The sequence below is a fragment of the Monomorium pharaonis genome, chromosome 9, assembly GCF_013373865.1.
Source record: "Monomorium pharaonis isolate MP-MQ-018 chromosome 9, ASM1337386v2, whole genome shotgun sequence".
Classification (NCBI taxonomy): Eukaryota; Metazoa; Arthropoda; class Insecta; order Hymenoptera; family Formicidae; genus Monomorium; species Monomorium pharaonis.
The window spans coordinates 7,153,826-7,178,371 of record NC_050475.1 but is presented as its reverse complement, the minus strand read 5'-3'; the positions used below and the strand labels follow the sequence as shown (position 1 = coordinate 7,178,371).

The 24,546-nt window shown below is 39.1% G+C and overlaps 2 protein-coding genes across 6 annotated transcripts in view; one reads left to right on the top strand and one right to left on the bottom strand.

Annotated features, from left to right (window-relative positions):
- The window catches only part of LOC105833853 (transcription factor cwo), a 53,588-nt gene extending 39,016 nt beyond the window's left edge, over positions 1-14,572 (top strand). Inside the window, exons 1-4 of one of the 2 annotated variants that reach the window (XM_012675886.3) lie at positions 7,502-8,528; positions 11,368-11,551; positions 12,068-12,304; positions 12,931-14,572. In XM_012675886.3, the coding sequence (XP_012531340.1) occupies positions 8,412-8,528; positions 11,368-11,551; positions 12,068-12,304; positions 12,931-13,544 (1,152 nt within the window). In that variant the 5' untranslated portion in view covers positions 7,502-8,411 and the 3' untranslated portion in view covers positions 13,545-14,572. Of the gene's footprint in view, positions 1-7,501; positions 8,529-11,367; positions 11,552-12,067; positions 12,305-12,930 lie in introns of those variants that run through there. The other variant, XM_012675885.3, reaches the window with a different exon arrangement.
- Positions 14,573-15,589: 1,017 nt separating this feature from the next.
- LOC105833857 (elongation factor 1-alpha) lies at positions 15,590-23,587 on the bottom strand. Of its 4 annotated transcripts, none has more exons than XM_028194521.2 (4): positions 23,398-23,587; positions 18,751-19,596; positions 17,895-18,388; positions 15,590-16,643 (listed from the first exon to the last, which is right to left on the bottom strand). In XM_028194521.2, the coding sequence occupies exons 2-4, from the start codon at positions 19,571-19,573 to the stop codon at positions 16,575-16,577; spliced, it is 1,386 nt and encodes a 461-aa protein (XP_028050322.1). In that variant the 5' UTR covers positions 19,574-19,596; positions 23,398-23,587; the 3' UTR covers positions 15,590-16,574. The 4 variants fall into 4 exon arrangements, with proteins under 4 accessions (XP_028050322.1, XP_012531343.1, XP_012531345.1 ...); XM_012675889.3 differs by having other exon boundaries at positions 18,751-19,593; positions 23,398-23,585; XM_012675891.3 differs by lacking the exon at positions 23,398-23,587 and adding an exon at positions 22,921-23,362.
- Positions 23,588-24,546: the final 959 nt, after the last annotated feature.

Below are 24,546 nucleotides of genomic sequence, written 5' to 3'. Positions count from 1 at the left end.
AATCCCACTGTATTCAGTATTTTTTTTGCGCGTTTGTATAAAAGTGATTTTAATGAAGCCTAATCAGCGTGATGATCAGACGATTCTCGAGGGGTCACGATCTTATGATCTTTACGTCACGTGGGAGGCTCGGTTAAAGTCGGGCGACGACGATGCGGCTTATCGTCGGGCTTTTGACGTTAGCGTCCCGCCGCGATTATTCCGAGATTTCCGCGAATCGTAATTAGCCCGTCGCCGTTTAATATCGCGCATTGGACTTCGCGCGATGGCCATTAATGGCGTCGATAACGGGGCTTTCTCGATAGCCCCCGATCGGGGGTTGCAATCGTACTATGAACCGACGCGATAGTAGCGTTAAATATGTACGTATGCGTAAACAAGTGTTACAGCCTACGTTGCACATCGTGTCAAATTAGCGTACCGATCAAAGTCGGAAGGGACGATAAGGCGTGACTCTCGAACGTCACTTCCCGTATGTTTCAAGTTGATTTAATTAAGAAAATTGAAAAATAACGTAACGATTTAATTAATTAAAGCCCGCGCGATTAGAGTTTTTAGTAAGAAAAGAGCAGCTCAAACTCTCTCTTCTTTTGTTTGCCATTATAAAACACTTTCGAAGCAGAGGAAAAGAATACCAGAATTATGTTGACTTCTTTAATTTATTATGTAATTAATTCTATAAAAAAAAAACCGCAATATAAACTGCCTTAGCGATTGTACGCCGGAGAGTCATTGTCATTTCTGTCATTGATGTCCGAGTTAAATCTTAAATCTAATCAAAGAAATCGTTTGCACCGCAGGTTCTATAATGAGTTTGCACCAAGATCAAATGTCTTATATTTTAGTCATTCCGTAGCCTATCAAGTTCACTTTTGCATTGAAATAGATTCAATCGCATACTTAAGTAGCTGCAACCGAGCAACTTGGCCGACTAATTATAAATTCCAAGCGAATCGGTCTTTAATTGGATTAATTAATTATGATTTAATCGCGGAGTACTGCCAGTTCGGAGTCTTGCCAGCGGAAATGTTTTCCTCGCGGACGAAATGGAATGCAGCGGGAGGAGAAGCCTACTCGTATCTCTTACGTGGGGTTTGAAACTTCTTGAAAACATCACGTGAACATCACGGCCCCAATAATAGCCGTCTCGCGTATCCAAATAACTCTTGTCAAATGTCACATAAACCGATTTACCGAGAGTGTCCCGCGGCCGTGTTTGAATGACGAAAACAACCATTTTTATTGTAAATTAGGACACGACATGTGGCTCATCAGATTCTCTGTCGTGCGTTTTTTTTTTTAACGAAAGAATTTATGAAAACTGGAGAGACGCCCGCTCTTTCACTTGCTTTTATTTGCTTCGGAAAGTCTGAACCTCTCCCTTCTCCCCCGATCGGATTCTTTTGCAACTGGATGTAGCTTAACTTTAAGCTCGGTTCAACTTATTTTTTATCTTGTTTTTAATTTTTATATAGAAAAGAAAGAAAGACTACGAGTTTAAAGTTAGGCTACAGTGCAAAGACGAAGCTGAGACGAGTATGTAATATTATTATCGTGGAAATTATTAATGAACATTATTGTACACGTCGCGTTTATCTACATGGGGTGCCGATTGGGCATTAAATCGCTCGAGAGGGTCGAGCGGGACCACCCTCGGGAAGGGGGAAGTATGCCGGTAACAAGCTGACAAAATGACATCCCTGACGATGTTTTGGCGACCAAAATGACGACAAATGAGAGCTCGTTACCCGGGGCCGGCTTCCCCGAGGTTTGGACACTCGTCGCGGAAACTCCGACTTCGAAAATTCTCCTCTCTCGCTCGCCCATCTATATTTATGTTCGCGCGATTCGGAGCGTGATTCGTGTGACACGCGACGCCGACAAAAATAGGGTGTTTCCGAGTGCGTCACTGTTTGGTGGAAAACAGGACGTGTTTATCCGCCGACGCTTCGTCCGCGATTAGCGCGGTCGTACGCTACTTTCTCGCTAATGTTCCCCTACGCGATCTCTCGACGCGTGAAAGGTTTGTTCCACTCGGCCTGGCGAGCAACGTCAGCCGAACGTACGAAGGCTTAAAGCTCGATGAGCCATCGTTTCTTTTCGTTCGTTAAGCCACGTCACGAGCGAGAGGAAGGTTCCGATCGCGATAAAGTGATATTAACGCCGTGAGTCATTTATTGTCACTCGCTAATCGATCGGTCTGAAATCGAAAAGAGACGTGTTAGCGGAGATATGTCTAATAAAAAAAATTTGAGCGTTAATTAGATCGTAATTAGTGAGGACTACGTGTGCAGTTATTGTATTATTAGTAACACCAGCGATAATTTATAAGCGATAAGGAAATCGCTGGTGTCGCGTGTTACGTTAAATTGAAGCGCTAATTGAATCACGCCTCGTGCAATTGCAGCGCTTGTTATTCTTACTTAATATCTTGTTCGAAAACGAACCTCGATTGACTCGAAAATAAGAACGAAAGATGCTGGTAGTTGCCCACGTCTTTAGGAACAGCGTAGGTGGTGTTTCTTTCTCTCCGTCGGTTGTAAAAAAAGTGTTTCGAGAAAATTAACTTTAAATTTTATTTTTATACTTTATACATTATGAGAACATTATTTTTATCTATATACAGATTTATTCTTAACATCACACAAACTTAAAAGATGCAAAAAAATGTAAACTTCTAAAGAGAATAATATTTTCTTAATTATCTGTATAATTAACAAATGGATAATAAGGAAAGAATTGTATTTTTGATTAATACCTAATAGAAAAAGATAATATAAAGTAAAATATTTTAAATATAAAATGAAGAGGAGGTGCGAAAGTAAAGGTCAAGGTTCTTATATTACTTTGATTTGTTAATTTTGTCAGTTGTATATAAAATAACTGTATATAATGTAACAAGATGTTAAAAAATATAAAAATATAAGAATTTAATTTCTACTTATACTCTCTTTTTATGTATATTGATCAGAGAGGTAGATCATGAGTACCGTTGACAAGAATGCATTTGTTAAGTCTTAACAAAAGTGTATAAAAGTAACAATTTAAATCTACAAAAATATATGTATCAAAATTTAATACTTGAAATAATATTTTAGAATTGTTTTTGCCATTTAGACGCCAAAATAAAGCTTGCACAATAAAAAGTGTCAAAATTGGTGAAACATAAATCATCATCTTTTGCTCTCTCATATACATTTTTAATGAATTTTAATAAAAAAAGTTTTTATGTTACGGGTCGTGAGTGGTTGCGTGAGCAAAGTACATCTCGCAGCACCAAGGCTACGGGAGCTCTCAATCGTCGAGGTTTCGACATTGGTCGTCGCTCGCCGAATGAATCTTAATTTATGGAGATATCATTTAACGCCGGTCGATGTTTGTGGCCTCAAGGCTGCATTCGCAAACGGACGGGCAAAAATATCCGAACGGCGGTTCAGAGGAACGGGAAACGCCACTCGCAATCTGGGGCGCGACACAAATTATACACGGCAATCGTAAATCCGTGCACGCTCCCCGTAGTAATTTCGACGAGCCGGAAGAAGTGCGGAGTTTTCTTGTAAGATGTAAGTAAATAGCGAGTTGGAAGTAACAGGAAAGCGCCGGTAACCGGCGGCGCATCGGCGCGCGGCGGCAGCGGTGTCACCGAGCGCGAAGTTACGAAGGTTTCGCTCGAGGAGCTCTTCTCGCGCTTCTTTTTTTTCCCCTGTTAACTTCGCGTGTCGTCGATCCGCAGTTGCTTCGGCACGATGCCTCGAGTAATTTATTTTCACGTCTAAATATAGACGGCCGCAGCAGCGCCGATTTGCATAAGCGGGCCGGATTTTCCTCTCGTCTCGTGATACATCGCTCACGCGTGTGCGCATGCACGCGTGCGTGTATTTTAATACCAGCAATTAAATTTTATTTAATAATGTATAATTTTATTTAATAATATACATATAAATTGCCCGTTGAATTTTCAACAGTCTGTTTTGAAAAAAATACGTTTCTAAATACGTTTGATAACATGCTTTTTATGAAATGTTTTTTTAATAGACGTATAATTTAATCTTTTTAAAACTTGCTATCAGCTGTTTTTTTTTTTAAGCTGGAAGACTATTTATTTTATATGATATAATTCTATTCGTGACATGTATTTTGAGATTTTAAAAGTGTCGAGGCATTATTAGCTGCTTTGAATGCAACTTTACTAAAATAAAATATATAACATGACTTTTAAGGTAAGGTTTATTAAATTCCAGTTTTTTTAATCTGTTGCTTATGTCATAATAAAATAAAAATTTTTTAATACTTAAAATTTCAACTCTGAATACAAATTATACACTAATTGTATATAATCTAATTTATTTTAAAAGTTTATTTTTACTTTAATGACATATATATAAACAGCGCTCATAAAAAAACCGTTATATTTTTAGCACCCCGAATTTATTTTGCTTCAGTAACGCCGAGTTACATAATCGGATCTCAGAATAAAATTTTATTTATAATTTTATATGTGTGTTTTGATGCATGCATTTTAACACATATGAACGATACTTTCATTGTTTCTTCTCTTTGTTACACGGAACGTAAAATTAGAATTTTGTTTTTATTTTGACTCACTTTACAAGATCTATAATTTTACTTTTATTTACAATTTTTTATGCGATACATGGAGAGAATTTTCTTTTAAAAATTACCCTAATTTACTAAAACTTTGTTAAATTTTATTAAAATCTTAGGTTCACATTATCTCACAATTACCACGATTTTCAGGGTAATTTTTAAGAGAAAATTCTCTGTGTAATATATGTAATATTTTAATATATATATATATATATATATATATATATATATTTATTTATTTTAATTCTGAAATGTTTTTTAATATTACATAGAATTACAAATAAAACACTATTCTGAATTACGGGATTATTCGTCCAAAACGGACTTAACGTCGCGTAGACTCACCGACGTATCGGCGATCGTCGCAACAGAAGTAGATTTGTGCGCATGAGACGAACCGATGACGATAAGAGGCCGCTCCGGCCGCGCGCGGTTGTTGTCGCCGAGATGCTGGGATCCGGTGGTGCCCGGTTATCGTTTGAAAAACACTGGCTAGACCACCGCGGTCACCGCGCACGCCGATAAACTCTTGGTCATAATGCGAGCTTTCATGCCGAGTGCGCGCAGAGATCACCGAGTACCGGTTATATCCGGCACGCCGATAACTCGACCCCGTTAAAGCGGTTCTCGTGCCGCTTTTTTTCCTTCGTCGTCGTCGTTGTCGTCGTCGTCGTCATCGTCATCGTCATCGTCGTTGTTGTCGGATTTCTTCTCTTCGACTTTTTCTCACTGTTTCGAGCCGATCGTCGGTCAATGTGCACATAACTACCCGCCGTTCTCTCGACACGCCTCAGCGTATCACGGGTCTTATCTTGGTCTCGCGGATGTTTGCGCTTGTAGAATTGCAATTTAATGTGAAAATTTGATAATTGAAGATATTATTAAGTTACAGTTTATTGAATTATATCTCAATTATAATCTCACAGTTTACATAAGACATGATTAGTATTAATGATTATGTTAATCAAGGTTTGTACGATACATTGAAAGAAAAGAAATTACTTCGTAAAAATAACAACAGTTTTTAAATTATTTATAGTTCTCTTGTGTGCACGATCCTCGTTTAGTTACTCGTATATATTTGAATTTGCTATTACTTGTTTAGTTTCTAATTGTGATGCAAATGAGAATCGATAATAACGGTAGATCATATTGATATTTTAGGGTAGTTAATTTTAGAGAGACATTGCAATAATTTTGAATTAAAATTATTTTATTATTAAAATCATGTGGATAAACAATTGCAAATATGTGTATTTAGCCACATTTATTATATCACATTAGACTTTGTAACCGAAATGACTCGGCGTTTTGATTAGCAAGAATGATAAAAAATTAACATTTTACTATGTTGTTTTTGCATATGTGATAAGGTTAGAATGATTCATTTATTTTGCGGCAGGAGTGCGGGAAATTGTATTAGATGATTTGGTGAAAGTAAAATGTTACAAGAAGACTGTTTTGTTTATTAAGGGAATTCCTCTGTTCAGGCCCGGCACAAGTGGCACAGGAGTTTAAGTAAAGAAAAATATTCAAATGATCATTTTGTTGCCTTCTTTTTTTGGTTGTATATGGTCTAAAGTTAATAATGGTGAATATAAGAAAAAATTTGGCTATAAAATTAATTATTATCTATTTTTTAAAAGCAGTTTAATTCTTGAATGTAATGTACTAAATTATTTATTAAATTATTATACTTAAATTAGGAATGTAATTGAAAATGTACGATTATAATGGATACTTTTTTCTCAGAACCTTCTACGATTGTAATTAGATTATATTCAGTCTATGTATCTCTATTTATGCTAGTAACAATACATAAATAAAGACACATATAAGAGCTACGTTAAAAACATTGAATTGTATCTATAAAAGCTATTTAATTTTTGCTTGATTTATATATTTACAAAAGAAAAATAACTACGATTTTGCTTTGATGTTTGTTTGCTTTACATACATTTTACATAAATTTATAAGTAACTATTTGAAAATATTAATTATTTTCTTTCTATATTATTCTGGATACAAGCTGAAATATATAATTTATTAAATGTCCTTTTTCTTTTAAGTATTCAATTATTTATTTCGGTATTTAATTACGCGAGTCTTTTCTAATTTATCTTGTAATATTAATTAATATATCCGATCCTTTGTTGAATAGACATACATAATATGTGATGATACGACAAGTAACCAATGAATGTACAATTCTATAAACGCGAATATAGATAGATTAAGATTAATTGATTCAATTAATGTGTTTATATAGCTGTGTATGTGTGTGTGTGTGTATGTGTGTGTGTATGTGTGTGTGTCGATATACATATATGCAACAATATAATTTTTAGAAGAAATTCTCTCAAATGTATATAAAACATCTGTGATTAATTAACTAATTATTTCCTGCTCTAATAAATTAAAAAATTACTTTTTTTTGTGATATGTGAAACGGTGAATACATAAAAATAATATACAAATAATTGACGTGAGCGAAATGTGTTTTATACCTATATATGTAAAATATTTTTCTCACAAATATAATATATAATTTAATTATGTTAATATTATTAATTATTATTAATTTATTTCGAGAAGAATATTTTTTAATTCACTCATTAATATTATCGAATTGCGTATCGTAAAAGTTTGAATTTTGTTTCCTGGATGAGCCATATAAATATTTATAAAATGTTTATCGACTCGTCTATCGCCCGAAAGATAACCGAGTACATTTTTTATAAGGGAAGTGTGAAGGAAAATTGGGAATTACCGCGGAATCGGGATAACGGCGGTGGTTCCCCTGCAGGGTTGACCCGCAGTAGTCAAAAGAGCAACTGGAAACGCGAGCGAGACCAAGCTCACCAAGCCAGAGCCTCGGCGTGACGCGCGGCGCGACGGAGGCGCATGTTACCTCACGTGTTGGGCGTAATGCATCGCGTTTCCGACACGTGATGCCTCTTCATCGCCGTCGGCGCCGCACGGCACGGCGCGGCGCGGCGTGACGTCTCCCTCCATCGACGGCACCGAAGAAATGCGAGTGTCGTCGCTCCGCGGCTCGTAGTCGTCGGCGCGCCTGCGATTTGCGAGTACGCGGAGCACTGCTAGCTCGATAACGAGCGGCAAGAGAGTAATCGTCTCCCCGAGGGTGTCAAGTGAAAATCTGAGTTTGAGATAATACATCGAGTATGAAAATACAACTATATGATACGAAAATGAAAAGTTGTTCCACTTAAATGAAAGAGGAAAGATATATCGTGATATTATTGTCGAACGTGTCGGACTATACTTTAAATTTGAGTAATCAATCTTATGAAAATAACAATACGTTATACCAGCGGTAACACACAATTGATAGTAACAAAGGATACAAATCAAAGCTGTATAATCGAACATTCTCCGTTGTGAAATCCACTTGGACCGCATGTGTAACAGCTGTTGCTGCAAATTTTAAGAGTGTCCCGGTGAAACTCGACGTAACCGCGAACGGTTTGTGGGAACTGACCGGAGAAGAAACATACAATTCGGTGTCGAGGTTTTCCTTCGCGGGGGAAAATTGTTTTCGAGAGTGAAGTCCAGGCGGCGCAATTGACTTGGACGGTTTACCGACGTGGAAGTTCATTGTCGAATGGTATACACGTGCGCGCCGCGCACAGGGGAACATTTTAAAGGGAAAACGGCAAGGGCGATATTGATCCTCCGAGCGGATCGATATTTCCATTTCTGAAAATATCCCTCGCGGAGGAAGCTTCAGAGATAGCAGACGGTATCTCTCTCCCTTCCGTGTCTCGTCGCTCGACGGCAGGATGGTCACGCATAGTATGGATAACATCCTGAACATGCAGTACTACCCGGCGAACAGCCATGTCGACGCGTCGGTGCATTCACCGCCGCCGAGGAAGAGACGTTGTTTGAATAAAGAGGTGAATACGCTTCCGCCAATCTCTCCGATTGAGAGAACGAGATCGATATCCCGTTCTTTCTCCCGATCGGGAAAAAATGGATACGCAAGTCTCGTAGTAACGCGATGAGACATTGGAATGCCCGCCTCCCATCCAACTTGGAGCTAACTCTTTCGTAAAGTTTGCAATCCGTTAGATCAAACTGACCCGCGTAAACGCAAGTTCTAAGTTCATTAATTAAAAATACTGCGCAACGAAATATTTTTAAAAATAAGGATGTCTTTTAATATTCACTTTGGAAAAAGAATGAATTAATCTTGTTGCATTAATTAGAAATCTGATGGGTTCAAGTATGTCTGTTCAAAAACGGACGAATTAGAAATCTTGTAGGAATTAGCGGATTGCAGTAAGGTCAATCAAACATTTTAATTTTAAAGTCTCGAGTGTTACTATAATAAGGAAGTCTGCTTAGTTTTTATACTCAATTATGCATGTCTCGTTTATAATCACTTATAAATAATAAAAGCACTCGAGAGTCGCGCAAATGAATTCACTCTATCGGTTATTTAAGTGCGTGACTTTTTAAAAGCGTCTAATTAAATCTTTCGCTCGGAAAGAAATTAGCTTCGAAAGTCGGCCAAGGTCGACTTGGAATATCTCGCACATAATTCTGAAAAGCTGCTATTTTAGCCTTCTATTTTGATCTTTCGGGTCTTTTCGCTTTATTTTCCGTGTTTCCGTTTCCGCGACAGAACGCGACAATTTGCGCGCCAATCCCTTGCGTAATTTCACATCACGAATGAATTCCATGCAAAAGTGCCGCGTTAGCCGGTGAACGGGGGGGTAACATGACACATTGTTAAAATTCGAATGCCGCGCGCTCGTAAAGCTCGAGCACGAACGTCGATTATTGTGTCACGTCACTTTTTTGTCCGTTTACTATTTTAAACGAAATTGTGGGGTGGATCGTAACGTTACCCTGGAAAAAATTCGTTTGAAACTATTCGGACCGACGCGCGACGGTTTGTGCAAAAATGTTTGTGGTTCGCGTCGCATTGATTATCTCGAAAGAGAGCAAACTACGATTATCTGGTGGAGTAAGGCATGTTGTTTGTTTTCAAAGCGGGGGACTCGAGCTTGACGAGGCAAGAGTGTAGTTACATAAGATCCGACTGTGACTTGGCGCGCATGGCGGATAGTAATTAAAAAGTGAAAAAAAAAAAAATTTTTTTTTTTTTTTTTTTTTCAGAAAGATTACCCTGCATTGTTTTCAAAATAAACAGCCGAAGCGTGGAAGTTCGAGTGTCCCGCGAGACTGTGAAATAAATTGCAAATTACCCGAGGGTTTCGTTCGCCGTGCCGAAAGATCCGGTTTCTGGGGCCGCGAGTGTTTATTCACTCGTGACGTTCCGGCGCTCGGTTCGCCTAATCTTTTAGCCGTCCAGCGTAATCTTGAGAATCGAGACCGCATTCGCGAAACTGTTCATCGCCGCGCGCAATTTCATCGCCGTACGCGAAATTTTTCCATTACATCACGTCGGCTTTGTGCCCGATCGCCCGACGTTATCTTTCCGCATATTCGCGCGATAGACGAACATTTCGGCGAATTTAAGCGGTTACCTAACTAACCGCGATACGTGCCTCGAGATCGTGACACGCGGCACGTACAGATAATTGCGCTCCAGCGGCGGATTGCAACGTGACCTTTAAAGACGATAACGTGTTTTATTTCGCGCGCGATAGCGTAATTACGATCTCTCTCTCTCTCTCTCGCTCTCTCCTTCTTTTTCTCGTACGCGACGAATGCTCCGTTGCTTCGAGATGCTCGGTGAGTGGTCAATAAAGATTGTTCGTCACGCGAGTAATCACATTTTATTTTTGGACTACAATTTTAATTGGGACAACAAATCCTCGCAAAAAATTTATCTGTTTACGAAGCTTGATACTTTAAATGTTTCTCGTTTTAATTAGCGAGAGATTCATTTGGGTTTAAAGCGCATACAATAAACCGAGCGTCTCATGTCTGACCATATTCTCGATTGTTACTACTGCGAAATAAAAAAAAATCAATGTGTATTGTCTTACGTGAATCTTAAAATAAAAATACTTCGTATATGTAGTTATTATTTCTCAAAACACTTTGTAGTATTTAAAACATTAAATGGGCTTAGAAACCGCGATGTGTGTAACAATTAAATTGAGAAAAGAGAGAGGGAAGAGACCGACAATGGTCATAACAACATCTTAGGGTGTAAATAATATTTTTGATGTGATTTTACATACATTTTTTTAACTTTTTCGCAGTTGTATATATTTATATATTTTTTTAAAATTATTATTTAAGAATTAATATCCGATTATATTCCGTATGAGATTAATTCTTTATTGCGAAATTTAATTATAATGCGTCTATCTCTTAAAACATTTAACAATCGACTCTTCGACCTTTCGTCTCCGAGATCATGGCGTTATTCCGCTTTGTTCGAGATCACTTTTGGAATGACCTCAAAATATTTAATTTCCATTAATCGCGAATTACGATCACCGTTAGTTATCTGTTTGAATTTTGGATTAATTATAAAAGAGAATTGCTTAGATCTATATTACGAAATAAAAGAATCTTGTTAGAATTTAATCGGAGTACAAAAAATGTAAAAGAGCATAACATTATAAAAGAAAAAATTATTCGACAGTTTGAAAACTATAGAGAAAAAATTGCGAGTTTAAAAAGATCAAATTGATTTATTTATATTTAATATTATATTAATTGTACACGACACAGTTTTAAAATATTTTAGTTATTATTATATGTTATTACTATTCAATTAGATAATTGGGTCGCATTTGTTTTTTGTTGCAGCAAGATCCAATGTCACACAGGATCATCGAGAAGCGCAGGAGAGACCGCATGAATAATTGCCTGGCTGATCTCAGTAGACTCATACCGGCAGAATACTTGAAAAAGGGTCGGGGCAGAGTTGAGAAAACGGAGATCATCGAGATGGCGATCCGCCACATGAAGCATCTTCAAGGCCTCCGGCAAGGTGAGCTTTAATCGATCCGTTCGTTGATTCTCCCAAACAAAATTATTTCGAGAGCGAAAATATATTACGCAACATTGTACACGACATTGTATTTCCGTGAGTTGGCATAGAGAGAAGAGTATTTGTGATTGTAATTGAGCATTAAAATAATCAAGTTTAGGAGCTCCATTTTTATCACTGCTATAATGCTAATAATAATGACATACAATGTGTAATGCTCCATATGTTTTAAATATGATCGACACCAAAACTGATTATAAATTATATGATAATCATACTACACTATACTTAAATCATGGTGATTGCAACTAGTTTTTTTGTCAGTGTAACACATTGTTATTTTTATTACATTATAGCGGCAAAAACTATAAAAATTAATAACAGCAGTCAGTAGTGTCGCTCCGTGAGCAGACCGTGAATAAGAGAAACGTGTGTTCTTTTGTTGACTCTCCTTAAAACGACAAGTCATATTCGTGATATTGCTTATCACAATTGATAATGTTCTTTCGTACTTAGATACCAAGCATTCGCCCGTGACGCCGGTACACACGCATCCCGAGGACAGTGTGGACAGCGTGTCTCATTCGACCGTGGCCTCCACCGCGGCGGAGCATTACAAGCTGGGATTTCAGGAGTGCCTGAGCGAAACCATGCATTTCCTTATCGAGGTCGAGGGCTTTTTCGCGAGGGATTCCCTCTGCGTACAGCTCATCAACCATTTGCAGCAGCATTGCGACAAAATCGTAGCCACCAGTACGTATTATTCGGCTTCCGAAAGATTATAAACCTCTCTATGAAAATAAGCTTTTGTTATGAAAACAGTATACTTTGCAACGATAGTTGTTATTAGTTATATTGCACATTTACATTTTAATTTAATATAAATAAATGTTTCCACAATGTTAACTTTTAATTTAACTTAAGTAATTTAATCTTAATGCAATTTTAACTTTAATTGAATTAGTTTTTATTTATACAACTTTAATTTTACATATTATTTATTAAATTATTAATTTTATAAACTATTAACATTAACTTGAGTTAAAAAAAATATTAACTTGCTAAACCCTGTTGAGAACGAAAAATATATGGAAAAAATAGTTTTGCTAAAGTATCTATAAAAATTTATATATATGTAGACATGAAAATAATTTTGCTAGATCATCAAAATAATTATGTAAGACACTCAAACTTATTACTAATACGTTAAAACTTTTTATAGATGTAATACATTGTTGGTTTTAGTGTCTATATCTCTTGATATTTAATTTTCAAAATATGATTGGTAGAGTCTTAGTTATTCGCCAAGGAGATTTTAATGTTCCTAATATTACTCTAAAAGGAGTTCTAGTGATTAATCATACTCAAATTTCTTCCAGGTGATCGATTAGGCTTCCCGCATCCCGAGCTGCCAGTGATGAATGGCACGATGAACGGCGCCGGTTACTCGCACACGAGTATTCCGACGATATGCCAGCCCAACGGTGGCCATTCGGACCATGGTTCGAGCTCGGGCGTGAGCTCGTTTGGCGATCCGGAGCGTCCGCTGCTGCGACCGGCAATCGTGCCGCCGCCGACGATCGTAAGTGATGACAGCAACCACAGCACCCACTCACACAGCACACCGCCCGGGGCTGGAACTATCTCCTGTCGGGACCGACCGACTAATTACAAGTTCAAGAGCTCGATCAAGCAAAGGTTTTCGGCGGAGAGGGTGAAATCGTGCTCGCCACCAGTGTCAAACGGCAACGGGCTGGATAAGCCACCGTCCTTATCGTCTCATGGGGTGCCAATCTTCGCTCTGCATGATGCCGGCTCCTTTTACGTACCGCTGACAGTTGAAGCGTCTTTAATCAGACCCTATCTGAGCTTCATTCCGGACACTGGACCTGACACTGTCCTACATCCGGTCACGATATCGGTCAACTTCAATCAGTCGTCGCCGCCAACGTGGTCGCAACAGCACAGTCCTACTCACCAGCCTCAGACATAAGGGTGAGGCGAGAACAGTGGAAACGAATGATTTGTCATTCGGTCGTTCGTGTCCATTGTGAACGAAGGAAATGTTCTCTGATCCATCAATTTTCGATTGCCGTCGGTCCAAAGACTGATCTTTGGATCAGCGCCCTAATACACTAATATAAAAATTCTGTGAATTTTTGACTAATACTGTCATGTCCACGTTGGCGCTTCTGAGAATCAAGAACAGCTTATAATTCTCCTATTTTGTTAATCGCGATTCACGCGGTGGACGGCATAAAGTGGCCTATATATGATTTTATTAGTACAATTAATACCATCATTAATTCTCAATAAATAAAATAAATTATCGTCATGTTACAAATTCTCTCATTATTGTTCATGTTAGTGTTTTAAGGTATATTTGTGATGACAATTAAATATCGTGTATAGGCCGCTTTCAGATGTGTGCATAGATACATAGGAGACGCCGAAGTCGAGGATGTTTGTACATTTATTGAGGCTGTGGGTCGCTTTAGCATTTACGAGGTTCGAGAGAAAGCGTGTTAAGGGTTGTACATAGGTAGAATATTAAAGAATAGGAAGCTCCAAGTCGTTCTGGCTTTGGTGTGTCTTTCTTCGTCGTTTATGTGTATAATTCGGACACCTGTTTTCCTCCATCTTCCTTTTTCCTAAATGGACATTTCATCTCGTTCCCTTTTGACTCCGTCTTTTCTCTTTCCTCGACGTCTATTATTTTCCATCTGTCCGACGAATTTTTCGCGTTGCTATTATTTCCTTAGTGAAAAAAAATCAGTATGAATGTAGGTGAATCGGTTATCAAATAATCGTTAATCAGTTATACGTTGAGCATATATTGAGTATTCAGCGGAGGAACACGTTGCGTCTCAATAAAAAGCTGGGATCTGGAAACAATTTCATTTCTTATGTACCATGTAAGATCATGGACATAGTAAAAAAAGGAACAGATCATAGATATACTATGTCTATGAAAAAGATTTATTTTTGTTAGTTTTGTTAGCAAACGCATGACAAATGTTATTAATCTAATCAGATTTGATTCATGCAGGAGCGATGATCTTGCTTCAAGATCCTGACGAATTGATCCGTGTAAGTCGATGATTTTCCGTTATTTGCGTTATAAGTTAGTTAGAGTAAAAGTGCCTACGTATACACATACATACTTCATACATATATACCCAACAAAGAAAACAAATTGGATTATGGAATTAATTCTTTTTTATCATACTTTTGTTCTAAAAATTATGTTACGAAACATAAAAATTAATTAAAAAATTTTATGTATCTGAAATTTTTTTAATACTAAAGAAATTCTTTTTATTTAATAAATTGTTTTGAGTTTATTTTATAAATTATGCTTCACACACACAAAGAATTTTTTTTAAATAATTTTTTTTTTAGTTGTTTGTAATTATCTGTTTGTTATTTACATTATATATGTAATGTATGACATATATACATATAGGTATGCACGTATGTATGTATATATTGATTTATGAATTCCACTTATGTGATTTCCCGATTATGTACGGAGAAAGTGTTTCGTTTCTTTTCTTTTCTGCGAATATAATCCTGTTAATATATCATGTTCGATCACGAGAGGATTGAGTCTGCTCGACGCCCCGCCATAAACGGGCCTCAGCAATTAAAGACTGACCAAGACCTGCATTACATTAAAAGAAAAAAACTCTTGTAAGATCACTCTGCAGTAAATATATTTGTACATACCACGTCTAGCTGTAACTTTAACAAAGAGAGGAGAATAATTTATGCGAAATAAATTATATTTACCTTAGAAAATCCGTCCCTCTTCTTTTACGTCAACCAAACCGTCTTACGTCACGCCTACCTACGCGATCTCTCTTCGCCTGCATTCACATTTGGATCAACCGGAGTTGTACGAAAGAAGATATATTACGCTACTCGTAATATTGACTGCGCAGTTGCGGGCAGTCTAATAATAATTTTCCATTTATCGTGAAATGGCAGGAAGGAACGTAAATGATCGGGGAGAGAGAGTAAAGAGACCTGAAGATGTGCAATTAAAGATTTTTTTTTATTACATCAACGTAATACTGGCTAAGGGTCAAAACAATGTCATAGAACGCGTCTATGGTCAGCGGGAGGGACAGCGCCGAGATCAACATGAGCGATTCGCGACGCGGATGCCTCATCCTCTTTAAGGGGGACGTGATCGTTCTCCTCGAGAAGGGAGGCAGCCGGCGACTCGCTGACGACAAGGGAGGGAGCATAGTCTAATGATCCCTATATAACTATAGATAAATATCTTATAAGTATAATAAAACTAATCGCACAGAGAGCGAGGCAACCAAGTCTCGGAACAAATCAGCCTTAATGAACCCTTCGAAAAGAATCGAGAGAGAAGTCTTGCTGGGTACGCGAGCCAGTGGTGTTCGCCTCGACGTCGCCGAACACGCGGCGCGGCGCTAAAGTGACTCGTCGTTGCTCCGTCTCTCGCCGAGAGGCGGGGCACCCGACGGCGAAGAGGCAACGCGCCCGCTGTCTCGCCCTCGTTTCCACCCCCGCGGGGAGCGGGGAGGATCCCGAGCGCGGCTGTCTCCGCGACATCCCGTGGTTGTTACTGATGCTCGGTGTGTTTCATATCATTCAATTGAAAAACCTAACTACACAGAGTCCAAGGAAACTGAGTACCTGGTAAATTACCGGACACATATCGTTCAATATCGAGTAATTAATGATAAACGCGGTAAGACGCGGGGCAACGCTCTTCCTAGCATATGTGAGGCGTGCGCGGGGCATGGGTGAACTGAATGTGCAGGTTCGGATAGATGCGCGGGTTCAACACTACCGGATAATGTAACGGGGGTAAGCACAACATCTTATGAACTTTGGTATTAGTCGACGAGTACGAGTCGAGCGGGGCGACCACCGCGGCAGCATGCTGCGTCCTGACGGTGAGTCCCAGCAGCTGCACGGGGACGCCTGCTGCCGGCACAGGGTATCTGCCGGCGGACTGCGAGCTTCCGAGGAAGCTTGATGGTTACTTTTTCTTTTGGGCTTTCTCCGCGGCCTTTGTTACCTTGCCCTGGGTGTCTTTGAAGGTGACGCTCTGCGGAAAGGAATTACAAATTGTTAAGTGAGACACATATCTGTTTGCGATGTTTTTATCTTTTTTTTTTAGTTTCTACATTAACTAAGAATAAGATAAATGTTATTCTTTCATTTTATTCTACAAATGACATTTTCCTAAAATAATCTTTAATATTATCTTTCTTACGGAGTTTAAATTATTTTGAGGTATACAAGAAGATAAAAAAAACCAAATTTGTTTTCTATTTAATTAAAATATTGCATAAATATTAAAGTATAAAAATAAAACATAATAATTTGCACAAAGTAAAATTTTCACGTATATGCTTGAACACTTATCAATCAGAATTATTAAAAAATAAATAAAGACAGTTTTTCGAAAATTAATAATTCGAGAATTTGGTAAATATTCAATATGATTTTGTAAAACTTATATACATATTTTATATATTTCGACGCGCAGAAACTGAATCTCTCGAGAGGAATTGTCACTTTTTTCTGTTCATTAGATAACAAATACTTAGTTTACAAAAATTATGTAATAATAATCCGTAAACAAACTCTTATCTTTATTTTTGTAGACTACAAACACATTATATTCTCTACTTTAGCACTTATAACGCTTCTTAATGCCTGAATATTTATCCCGATAGGATTATTTATTAAATTATATGACGAAATCTTGCATAAAAATGTTATAATCTCCAATTATGTATTAACATTTATAAAAATGGATGTTAAAGTATTGACTTTTTGTAAAATAATAATAACTATTTGCGCAATTAATTTTAAAATACTATTTCGGTCAAAACTATAATGCTATGGCAAATCATCTTAATGATACATTTATAAAGTTAAGTTTGGAAAACAAAATTATTTAATAACTGAAAAAAATCTTTTAGCTGCATTAAAAAAATTTAGAAACGCAGCACATTTTCAAAGTATAGTAAGCTAATGAACTGAAAGAAGCTGAATAGTTACAGACTTTATCAAGAAATAAATATAATGAATAGAATAGAAGAACTAACGTTACATTATAATAAGTATTTGAATTTAAATAGAGAAGATTATACTAGTAGAAAAATAAGTAGTTCTTCTGTATAAGTACCAAATCAATTTTTTACAATTATAACTCTTTGTTTCAGATCTATTGCACAGTCTTTACTTTCCGATTGACTCTCGTAATATTACATCTTTTGAAGAACATAAATTCAAATAGAAGTCACTTTACATTATGTTTGAAGTTGTTTTCGAGGTAAGACCCCCGTACCTTGATAACACCCACGGCGACGGTTTGACGCATGTCGCGGACCGCGAAGCGACCCAGGGGCGGGAACTCCTGGAAAGCCTCGACGCACATCGGCTTGGTCGGCTGCAGCATCACGATGGCGGCGTCGCCGCTCTTTATGCTCTTCGGATTCTCCTCGGTGGTCTTGCCGGTACGGCGGTCACACTTCTCCTTGATTTCGGCGAACTTGCAGGCGATGTGAGCGGTGTGGCAGTCGAGCACGGGCGTGTAGCCGTTGCTGATCTGCCCCGGGTGATTCAGGACGATCACCTGGGCGGTGAAGTCGGCGGCGCCGCGTGGCGGTTGATTCTTGGAGTCGCCGGCGACGTAGCCGCGCCTCAGCTCCTTCACGGAGATGTTCTTCACGTTGAAGCCGACGTTGTCGCCGGGCAGGGCCTCCGTCAGCGCCTCATGGTGCATCTCGACGGATTTCACCTCGGTGGTGAGAGCCGCCGGCGCGAAAGTTACCAGCATACCTTGAAATTATAAATTTATAAGAATCCACATTAGCCTGAGATGTCACGATCGAAATAATTGAATGGATGCTAATGGTAGTTGTTTAAAGCAAGTAAAAATATATATTAAGGATAATTTATCGGGGCGATGCACAGATGATTTTTTGCACGAGGGCCATTAACTTATAGTCGACAGAATCCACATTGAGCCCTCGTATATAAATTGCCCTTATGAAAGATTGACTGAAAAGTTGAAAGTTAGATTTACAAGTAAAGATAAATGGAAGAGCCACTTTGGGAATTGAGATTTCACTTATTATTTACTACCTTCCGACTCTTGTAACCGTGCGAAGTTATTTTATCTGAATTGATCTTATAATCACCTGGTTTCAGGATACCGGTCTCCACGCGGCCGACAGGCACCGTTCCAATACCGCCGATCTTGTAGACATCCTGAAGCGGCAGCCGCAGGGCCTTGTCGGTGGGCCTGGAAGGCGGCAGGATGGCATCGAGCGCCTCGATGAGCGTCTTGCCGTCGGCATTGCCGTCCTTGCGCTCCACCTTCCAACCCTTGTACCAGGGGGTCTTCGGGGACGGCTCGAGCATGTTGTCGCCGTGCCAACCGGAGATCGGCACGAAGGCGACCGAGGCGGTGTTGTAACCGATCTTCTTGATGTAGGACGACACTTCCTTCTTGATCTCCTCGAAGCGCGTCTCCGAGTACGGCGGATCGGTCATGTCCATCTTGTTGACGCCGACGATCAGCTGCTTCACGCCCAGCGTGAAGGCGAGCAGGGCGTGCTCGCGGGTTTGACCGTTTTTCGAGATACCGGCCTCGAACTCGCCGATACCGGCAGCGACGATCAGCACCGCGCAGTCAGCCTGGCTGGTGCCGGTGATCATGTTCTTGATGAAGTCACGATGACCGGGCGCGTCGATGATGGTGACGTAGTACTTGGCCGTTTCGAATTTCCACAGGGCGATGTCGATGGTGATGCCGCGCTCGCGCTCCGCCTTGAGCTTGTCCAGCACCCAGGCATACTTGAACGAGCCCTTGCCCATTTCCTGCGCCTCCTTCTCGAACTTCTCGATCGTCCGCTTGTCGATGCCGCCGCATTTGTAGATCAGGTGGCCGGTCGTCGTAGACTTCCCGGAGTCCACATGGCCAATCACCACGATGTTAATGTGGATCTTTTCCTTACCCATGATGTCGAGGCTCTAGCTACCTGCTGACACAAGTTGTCAAGAATTTAGAAGTAAGTTATCGATCGTGCGTCTCGGTAGATGGTGTACAAATTTTTTTAATGCTACTTTAATAGTCGTAATTTAATATGGAACGTGACTTGATACAGAACAAAATATGTCACTCGCTCTCTCTCTCTCTCTCTCTCTCTCTCTCTCTCTCTCTCTCTCTATAGGATAGACTATGACGTAATATTCGTCTATAGACTGGATCTATAGACGAATATTACGATTAAATTGGTCGTGCTTAGATTCGAGAAAAAGCGTTTTAAGCTAGTATTGAGCTCTCACGCATAATTCAGCTATAGAACGTTCTAAAAGCTACTTGTGAGTTTTATAGTAATCCACGTATGTAAATAGATAGTAAGTAGTTCATATTTTATTATCGGTTATTTATTTGCGTTGTTAGCATGTAGATAATAATAACTTTGACATTAGAATTGAAGAAGCGATAATAGCTTTACGTACAATAATAATGTTATATATATCATTAATAATTAATAGTATTATTGATAATTATAGGGATAACATTACTGATATTATAACTGTCATATCTCAATAGTGTAATTTTATTAATAATGTTTATTAAATTATACAGGAAAGTCATCAAGTAGTACTGATATAGATCTTTTAAAAAGACATCCCCTTATTTGTTGGAAAACTAAACATTGCATTTTATTAATATTGATAACAACATAGTTTGTTTAGATAATTAAAGAAGTATATCCTACTACTCGTACTCATTTATGATTTTTTTCTATGTAAACTACGGTAAAACCGACTTCTTCGTAGTATAAAAATAAGTATAAAATTTATACAATTTTCTTTTGCAAATTGTGTAACTTATATTAAATAGTTTTATATACTTGTAATGTCTTATATTTTATTTATATTTTTCTCTTCTTATATTTTTTATAATTTTACATCTAAAATTGGTTTCAGTAATATTTGAGTAAAGAAATGTTTTACATTGAAGTGAAAGATTTTTATACATATAATTCTTATAATTTTTCTCATAATTAGTTCTCATTAACTTGTGTATATTTTATAAAAATAATTTATGTTAAAGAAAACATAATTACTGCAAACTTTAAAACAATGTTATAAAAATTGCTGTAGTATCTGATAGAAGACTCTTTTTAATCTGTATTTATGTTTCTAAGTTTTATTTTTAATTTTTGTTTAAAAAATTAGTGCGTCAGTTTTGACTGTTCACTATAATAAAATTTTATAAATGTAATTATATAGGTATATTTACAAAAAACAGACGTAACAATAAATCTTTTGTAAAATATCGATAACTTTATACTTCAAATTTGGATTGTGTATGTGTGTGTGAATTTTTTTGATAAATATTATTTAGAATATAATTTAGAAAGTTTATTCTGGTAAAACCATGCGTTATGACTGCATTATTTTAATACAATTGTTGCGATATTTTCCTCAATTTATGATGTTATTATTATGCAGTACCTGTACAATATGCTTGTCGGAGTATGACATCCGTAATGTGATTATATCTTGTACAGTCGTTCGATAAATAATGTTTTATTTATGTCAGACGTATTATGATTACGTTGAAGTGCAATTAAAAAACTGAATTAAAAGTGACAATAATGAATAAAATAATTATATTTTATATTTAATTAAATTGATAAAGAAACAATTTTCCGACGTTAGCAATAAAAAGTACGTTTTTATTTCACTGGACGACTTGATATTAAAATACAACGTACCAAAAGCATCTCTCCCTTTAATCATAATTAAATATACAATTTTCTGTGTGAGAGAGAGATCGTAATTTTAATGTTTTAACATAGTACCAATAGAAATTAATTATAGCTGCTGACACAAACGTTTAATAAGATATCGGAGAACTCTCACGTGTAGTGCGTTGATCGGATATTAAAGAGACGATAAATATTGACGCGCGAGGACGGAGGTCCTCTCACAAGCTACAAAGGGTATTGATTCATTTCAAGGAGACCCACGCAGGGCTTGTGAACTCCCCTCTCTCTCTTTCTCTCTCTCTCTCTCTCTCTCTCTCTCTCTCTCTCTCTCTCTCTCTCTCTCTCTACGTGTATAAATATGAGTGGTATCGGATCGAGCGTGCGCGGTTATTCCCCGGATCTCCGCCGAGAGAAGCGATCGCACAATCCGCCCGCGGAAAAACAATTTCGGCTCGATTACACCAATTTAAGGGGGGCTGAATTTAGGGTGGCCGACCGCATTCCAATGAGCTCAAACCGGATCGTACAGCGCGGCCTAGGTAATTCCCGTCCCGCGAGTCCGCCTTTTAGATCAATAAAGGGTATACGTTGTCCTAGCAATCTCGATCTACGTATGGGAGTGCAGTGCACAGGATGTATGAAAAATTACGCTTCCGCCCGAATGACAAACGCCAAAGCGAATTAAGCAAAATGCCACGAATTATCAGACTAACGTCAGATAGAGAAAATCTCTCCTTTTAGTTTCCATAGAAAATATTTGAAAATAATTGCTTTATTTCTTAGAAAATCGTGAATTTAATTAGACATATAATTATTTAATGGTTTCTTGAAAATAACTCGTGATTAAATTTTCGAAAAACTCATTTTGATGAAAGAAACATTAATCCATTTGTAAAATTTAGAGTTCGATTTGATTAAATTATGTAGTTATCAATTAGATCGAAATTAGATAGCTAATATTAATCACAACTAGATTTTCCTTTCACAACAGGAGCGGAGATTAAAAATTTAGAAAGATAGAAAACAGATTTCAACTAAATTATTAAGAATCACTTATCTAGGACTCGCGATGAATCTTATAAACCCTTGTTTATACCGGAAACGGCACGGCACTAGAAGAAAGTCGAATTATAGCAGGCCGAATTGATCGACCGAACCTTCGGAAAATCAGTATCGTGCAATTAGCCGCAACAATCCTCATTTCGCTCGCTCCCGCAACTCACGGTCTCGCCGTAACGCGTATCGGCCTGCCTTTTCTAATAATAGTCGCAGCCCCACGAAGGCGGCCATTTCTCAGGCGGCGATTACTCGCTTCGAAACATCGTGCCTCGAACGCGGCGTTCACCACCAAAGCTTTTTATCACCGAGGAAATTACCAATGCCAGCTACCCCTCTCGCTATTCCTCTTCGCTCGTGCGATCGGACCTCCCCTGATACATCTCGAGATAAAACACATCGCGGATCTGCGGTATAATACGCTTCTCTTTGTGGTATATTGAGACGACATTACGACATATCGCGCAACGAGGTAAAAGTCTTCTGCGAATCACCGTCCGCACGAGGTGGAGGGAAATCACTTACCGATCGCCCACGACGCACCCCGACCTGCACCAAAAGCTCCGCGGGGGAGTGTCACGGCTCACCCGGAAGAAGTTCGCGGCCGGTCGCCAACCGTAATGACCGGCTCTCAACCTCGTTGTCGTCGGGCACGCACCACTAGGTTCGCGGATTCGCGCGGAGGAAAAACCCTTTACCTTGCGACAGGCACCCTCGGGAACGACGACGGCTCGCGGACGCTCGCGACGAGTCCGGACGAGGGCGGATTCGCCCCGAGAGAAGCGGCGCGCCGGCTCAAATCGATACTCCCGTTGGCTAGGTAGCTGGCTGGCTGGCTGGCTGGCGAACGAAGCTCGCCGGCTCGAGCTTGCGAGCAGCGAGAGACACCCGATCGAAACTCCTCCCCGCTCCGTCAGGAGGCCGCGGACTGTGCGACCGCGAGTTCCCCCGAGGACGATGGGATCGTTCCGGAACGCGCGGGATGAAATGATTTCTACTTACCCGTGGATTCGGATCGTCGACGGATTCACCGCTCCGAAAAATCACCGCGGAGCCCTGCCTCTCACGTCTTGCCGCGCACGCAAGCTCGTGGCGAGAGAGCGAGAAGGAGGGTAGAACGCGGCGCGGAGGAGGGAGAGAAAGCTCGACAACCCGCGAGCCCTCGCGGGTGGGTAAAGGGGTTGGCGGGGTGAACCGACGACAACGGTGCCATCTGAAACTTGCGGGGCGCTTGCGCCCGCGCACGGCCTCTCCGCTTTCGCGACCCTCCTCGATTGGGATCCCCGGCAACCGGCCGGCGAGCGTCTATTTTCCTCTTCGACGGGGACAAAAGAACGTCATCGTCGTCGTCGTGGCGATCGCTCTCTCGCATCGCCGCGCCGGCCGCGCTCGCCGCGAGCGAGCGAGCGAGCGAGCGAGCGAGCGGCTTCGTGGCGCGTTCCGCTTGGACACGCGCGCGCGTACTTGCATCCCGCGTCGGCGCCGTTTTTCTCCGAAGACGTAATTTTTTTTTTTCTAGCGCGCGGTTAATCCGCGAAGAAAGCTCAAAGCTTGTCGAACGAGGCATAATCGGGTGAATTGGACTGATAAGGGCGTCGTTATCTTGCGCGTCACCTTTTTATTGATCCCTTCCGCTCGCGCATTTTTCTACCGCACGCTTATTGGACGCGCCGGGATGTCGAGGACTGCGAGTTGGTGGGAAAATTCAAGAGTACTCCCATGTAACCATGTGCTCCTGAGAAATGTTTTTTCTCTCCGATTTAATCATATATTTCACAAATGTATAGAATACTTTTTTTGTTTCTTTTTATCGAATGTATAAATTCAATACCTGAGCTGATGAAGATTTACTTTTAAATAAAAAAGCGCTTTACACCTAGAGATATGTTTAAAAAAGGTGTTATAGGAAATAGGAGGGAAATTAGAACTGAGTAACATATATCTGTCTTTAGTGCAACAAAAATCTGTGTGACGAAGGATATAAGTCGATTTAATAAAAATTTGTTGTGAAGTTTATTAAGTGTTTATTATTCTGGTTTGTTATAAAATATTATAATAAATAATATCAATTATAGAAAATTATATATATATATATATATATATATATATATATTTATAAAATAAGGCTCAATATTTGAGTTAAAAAAATTG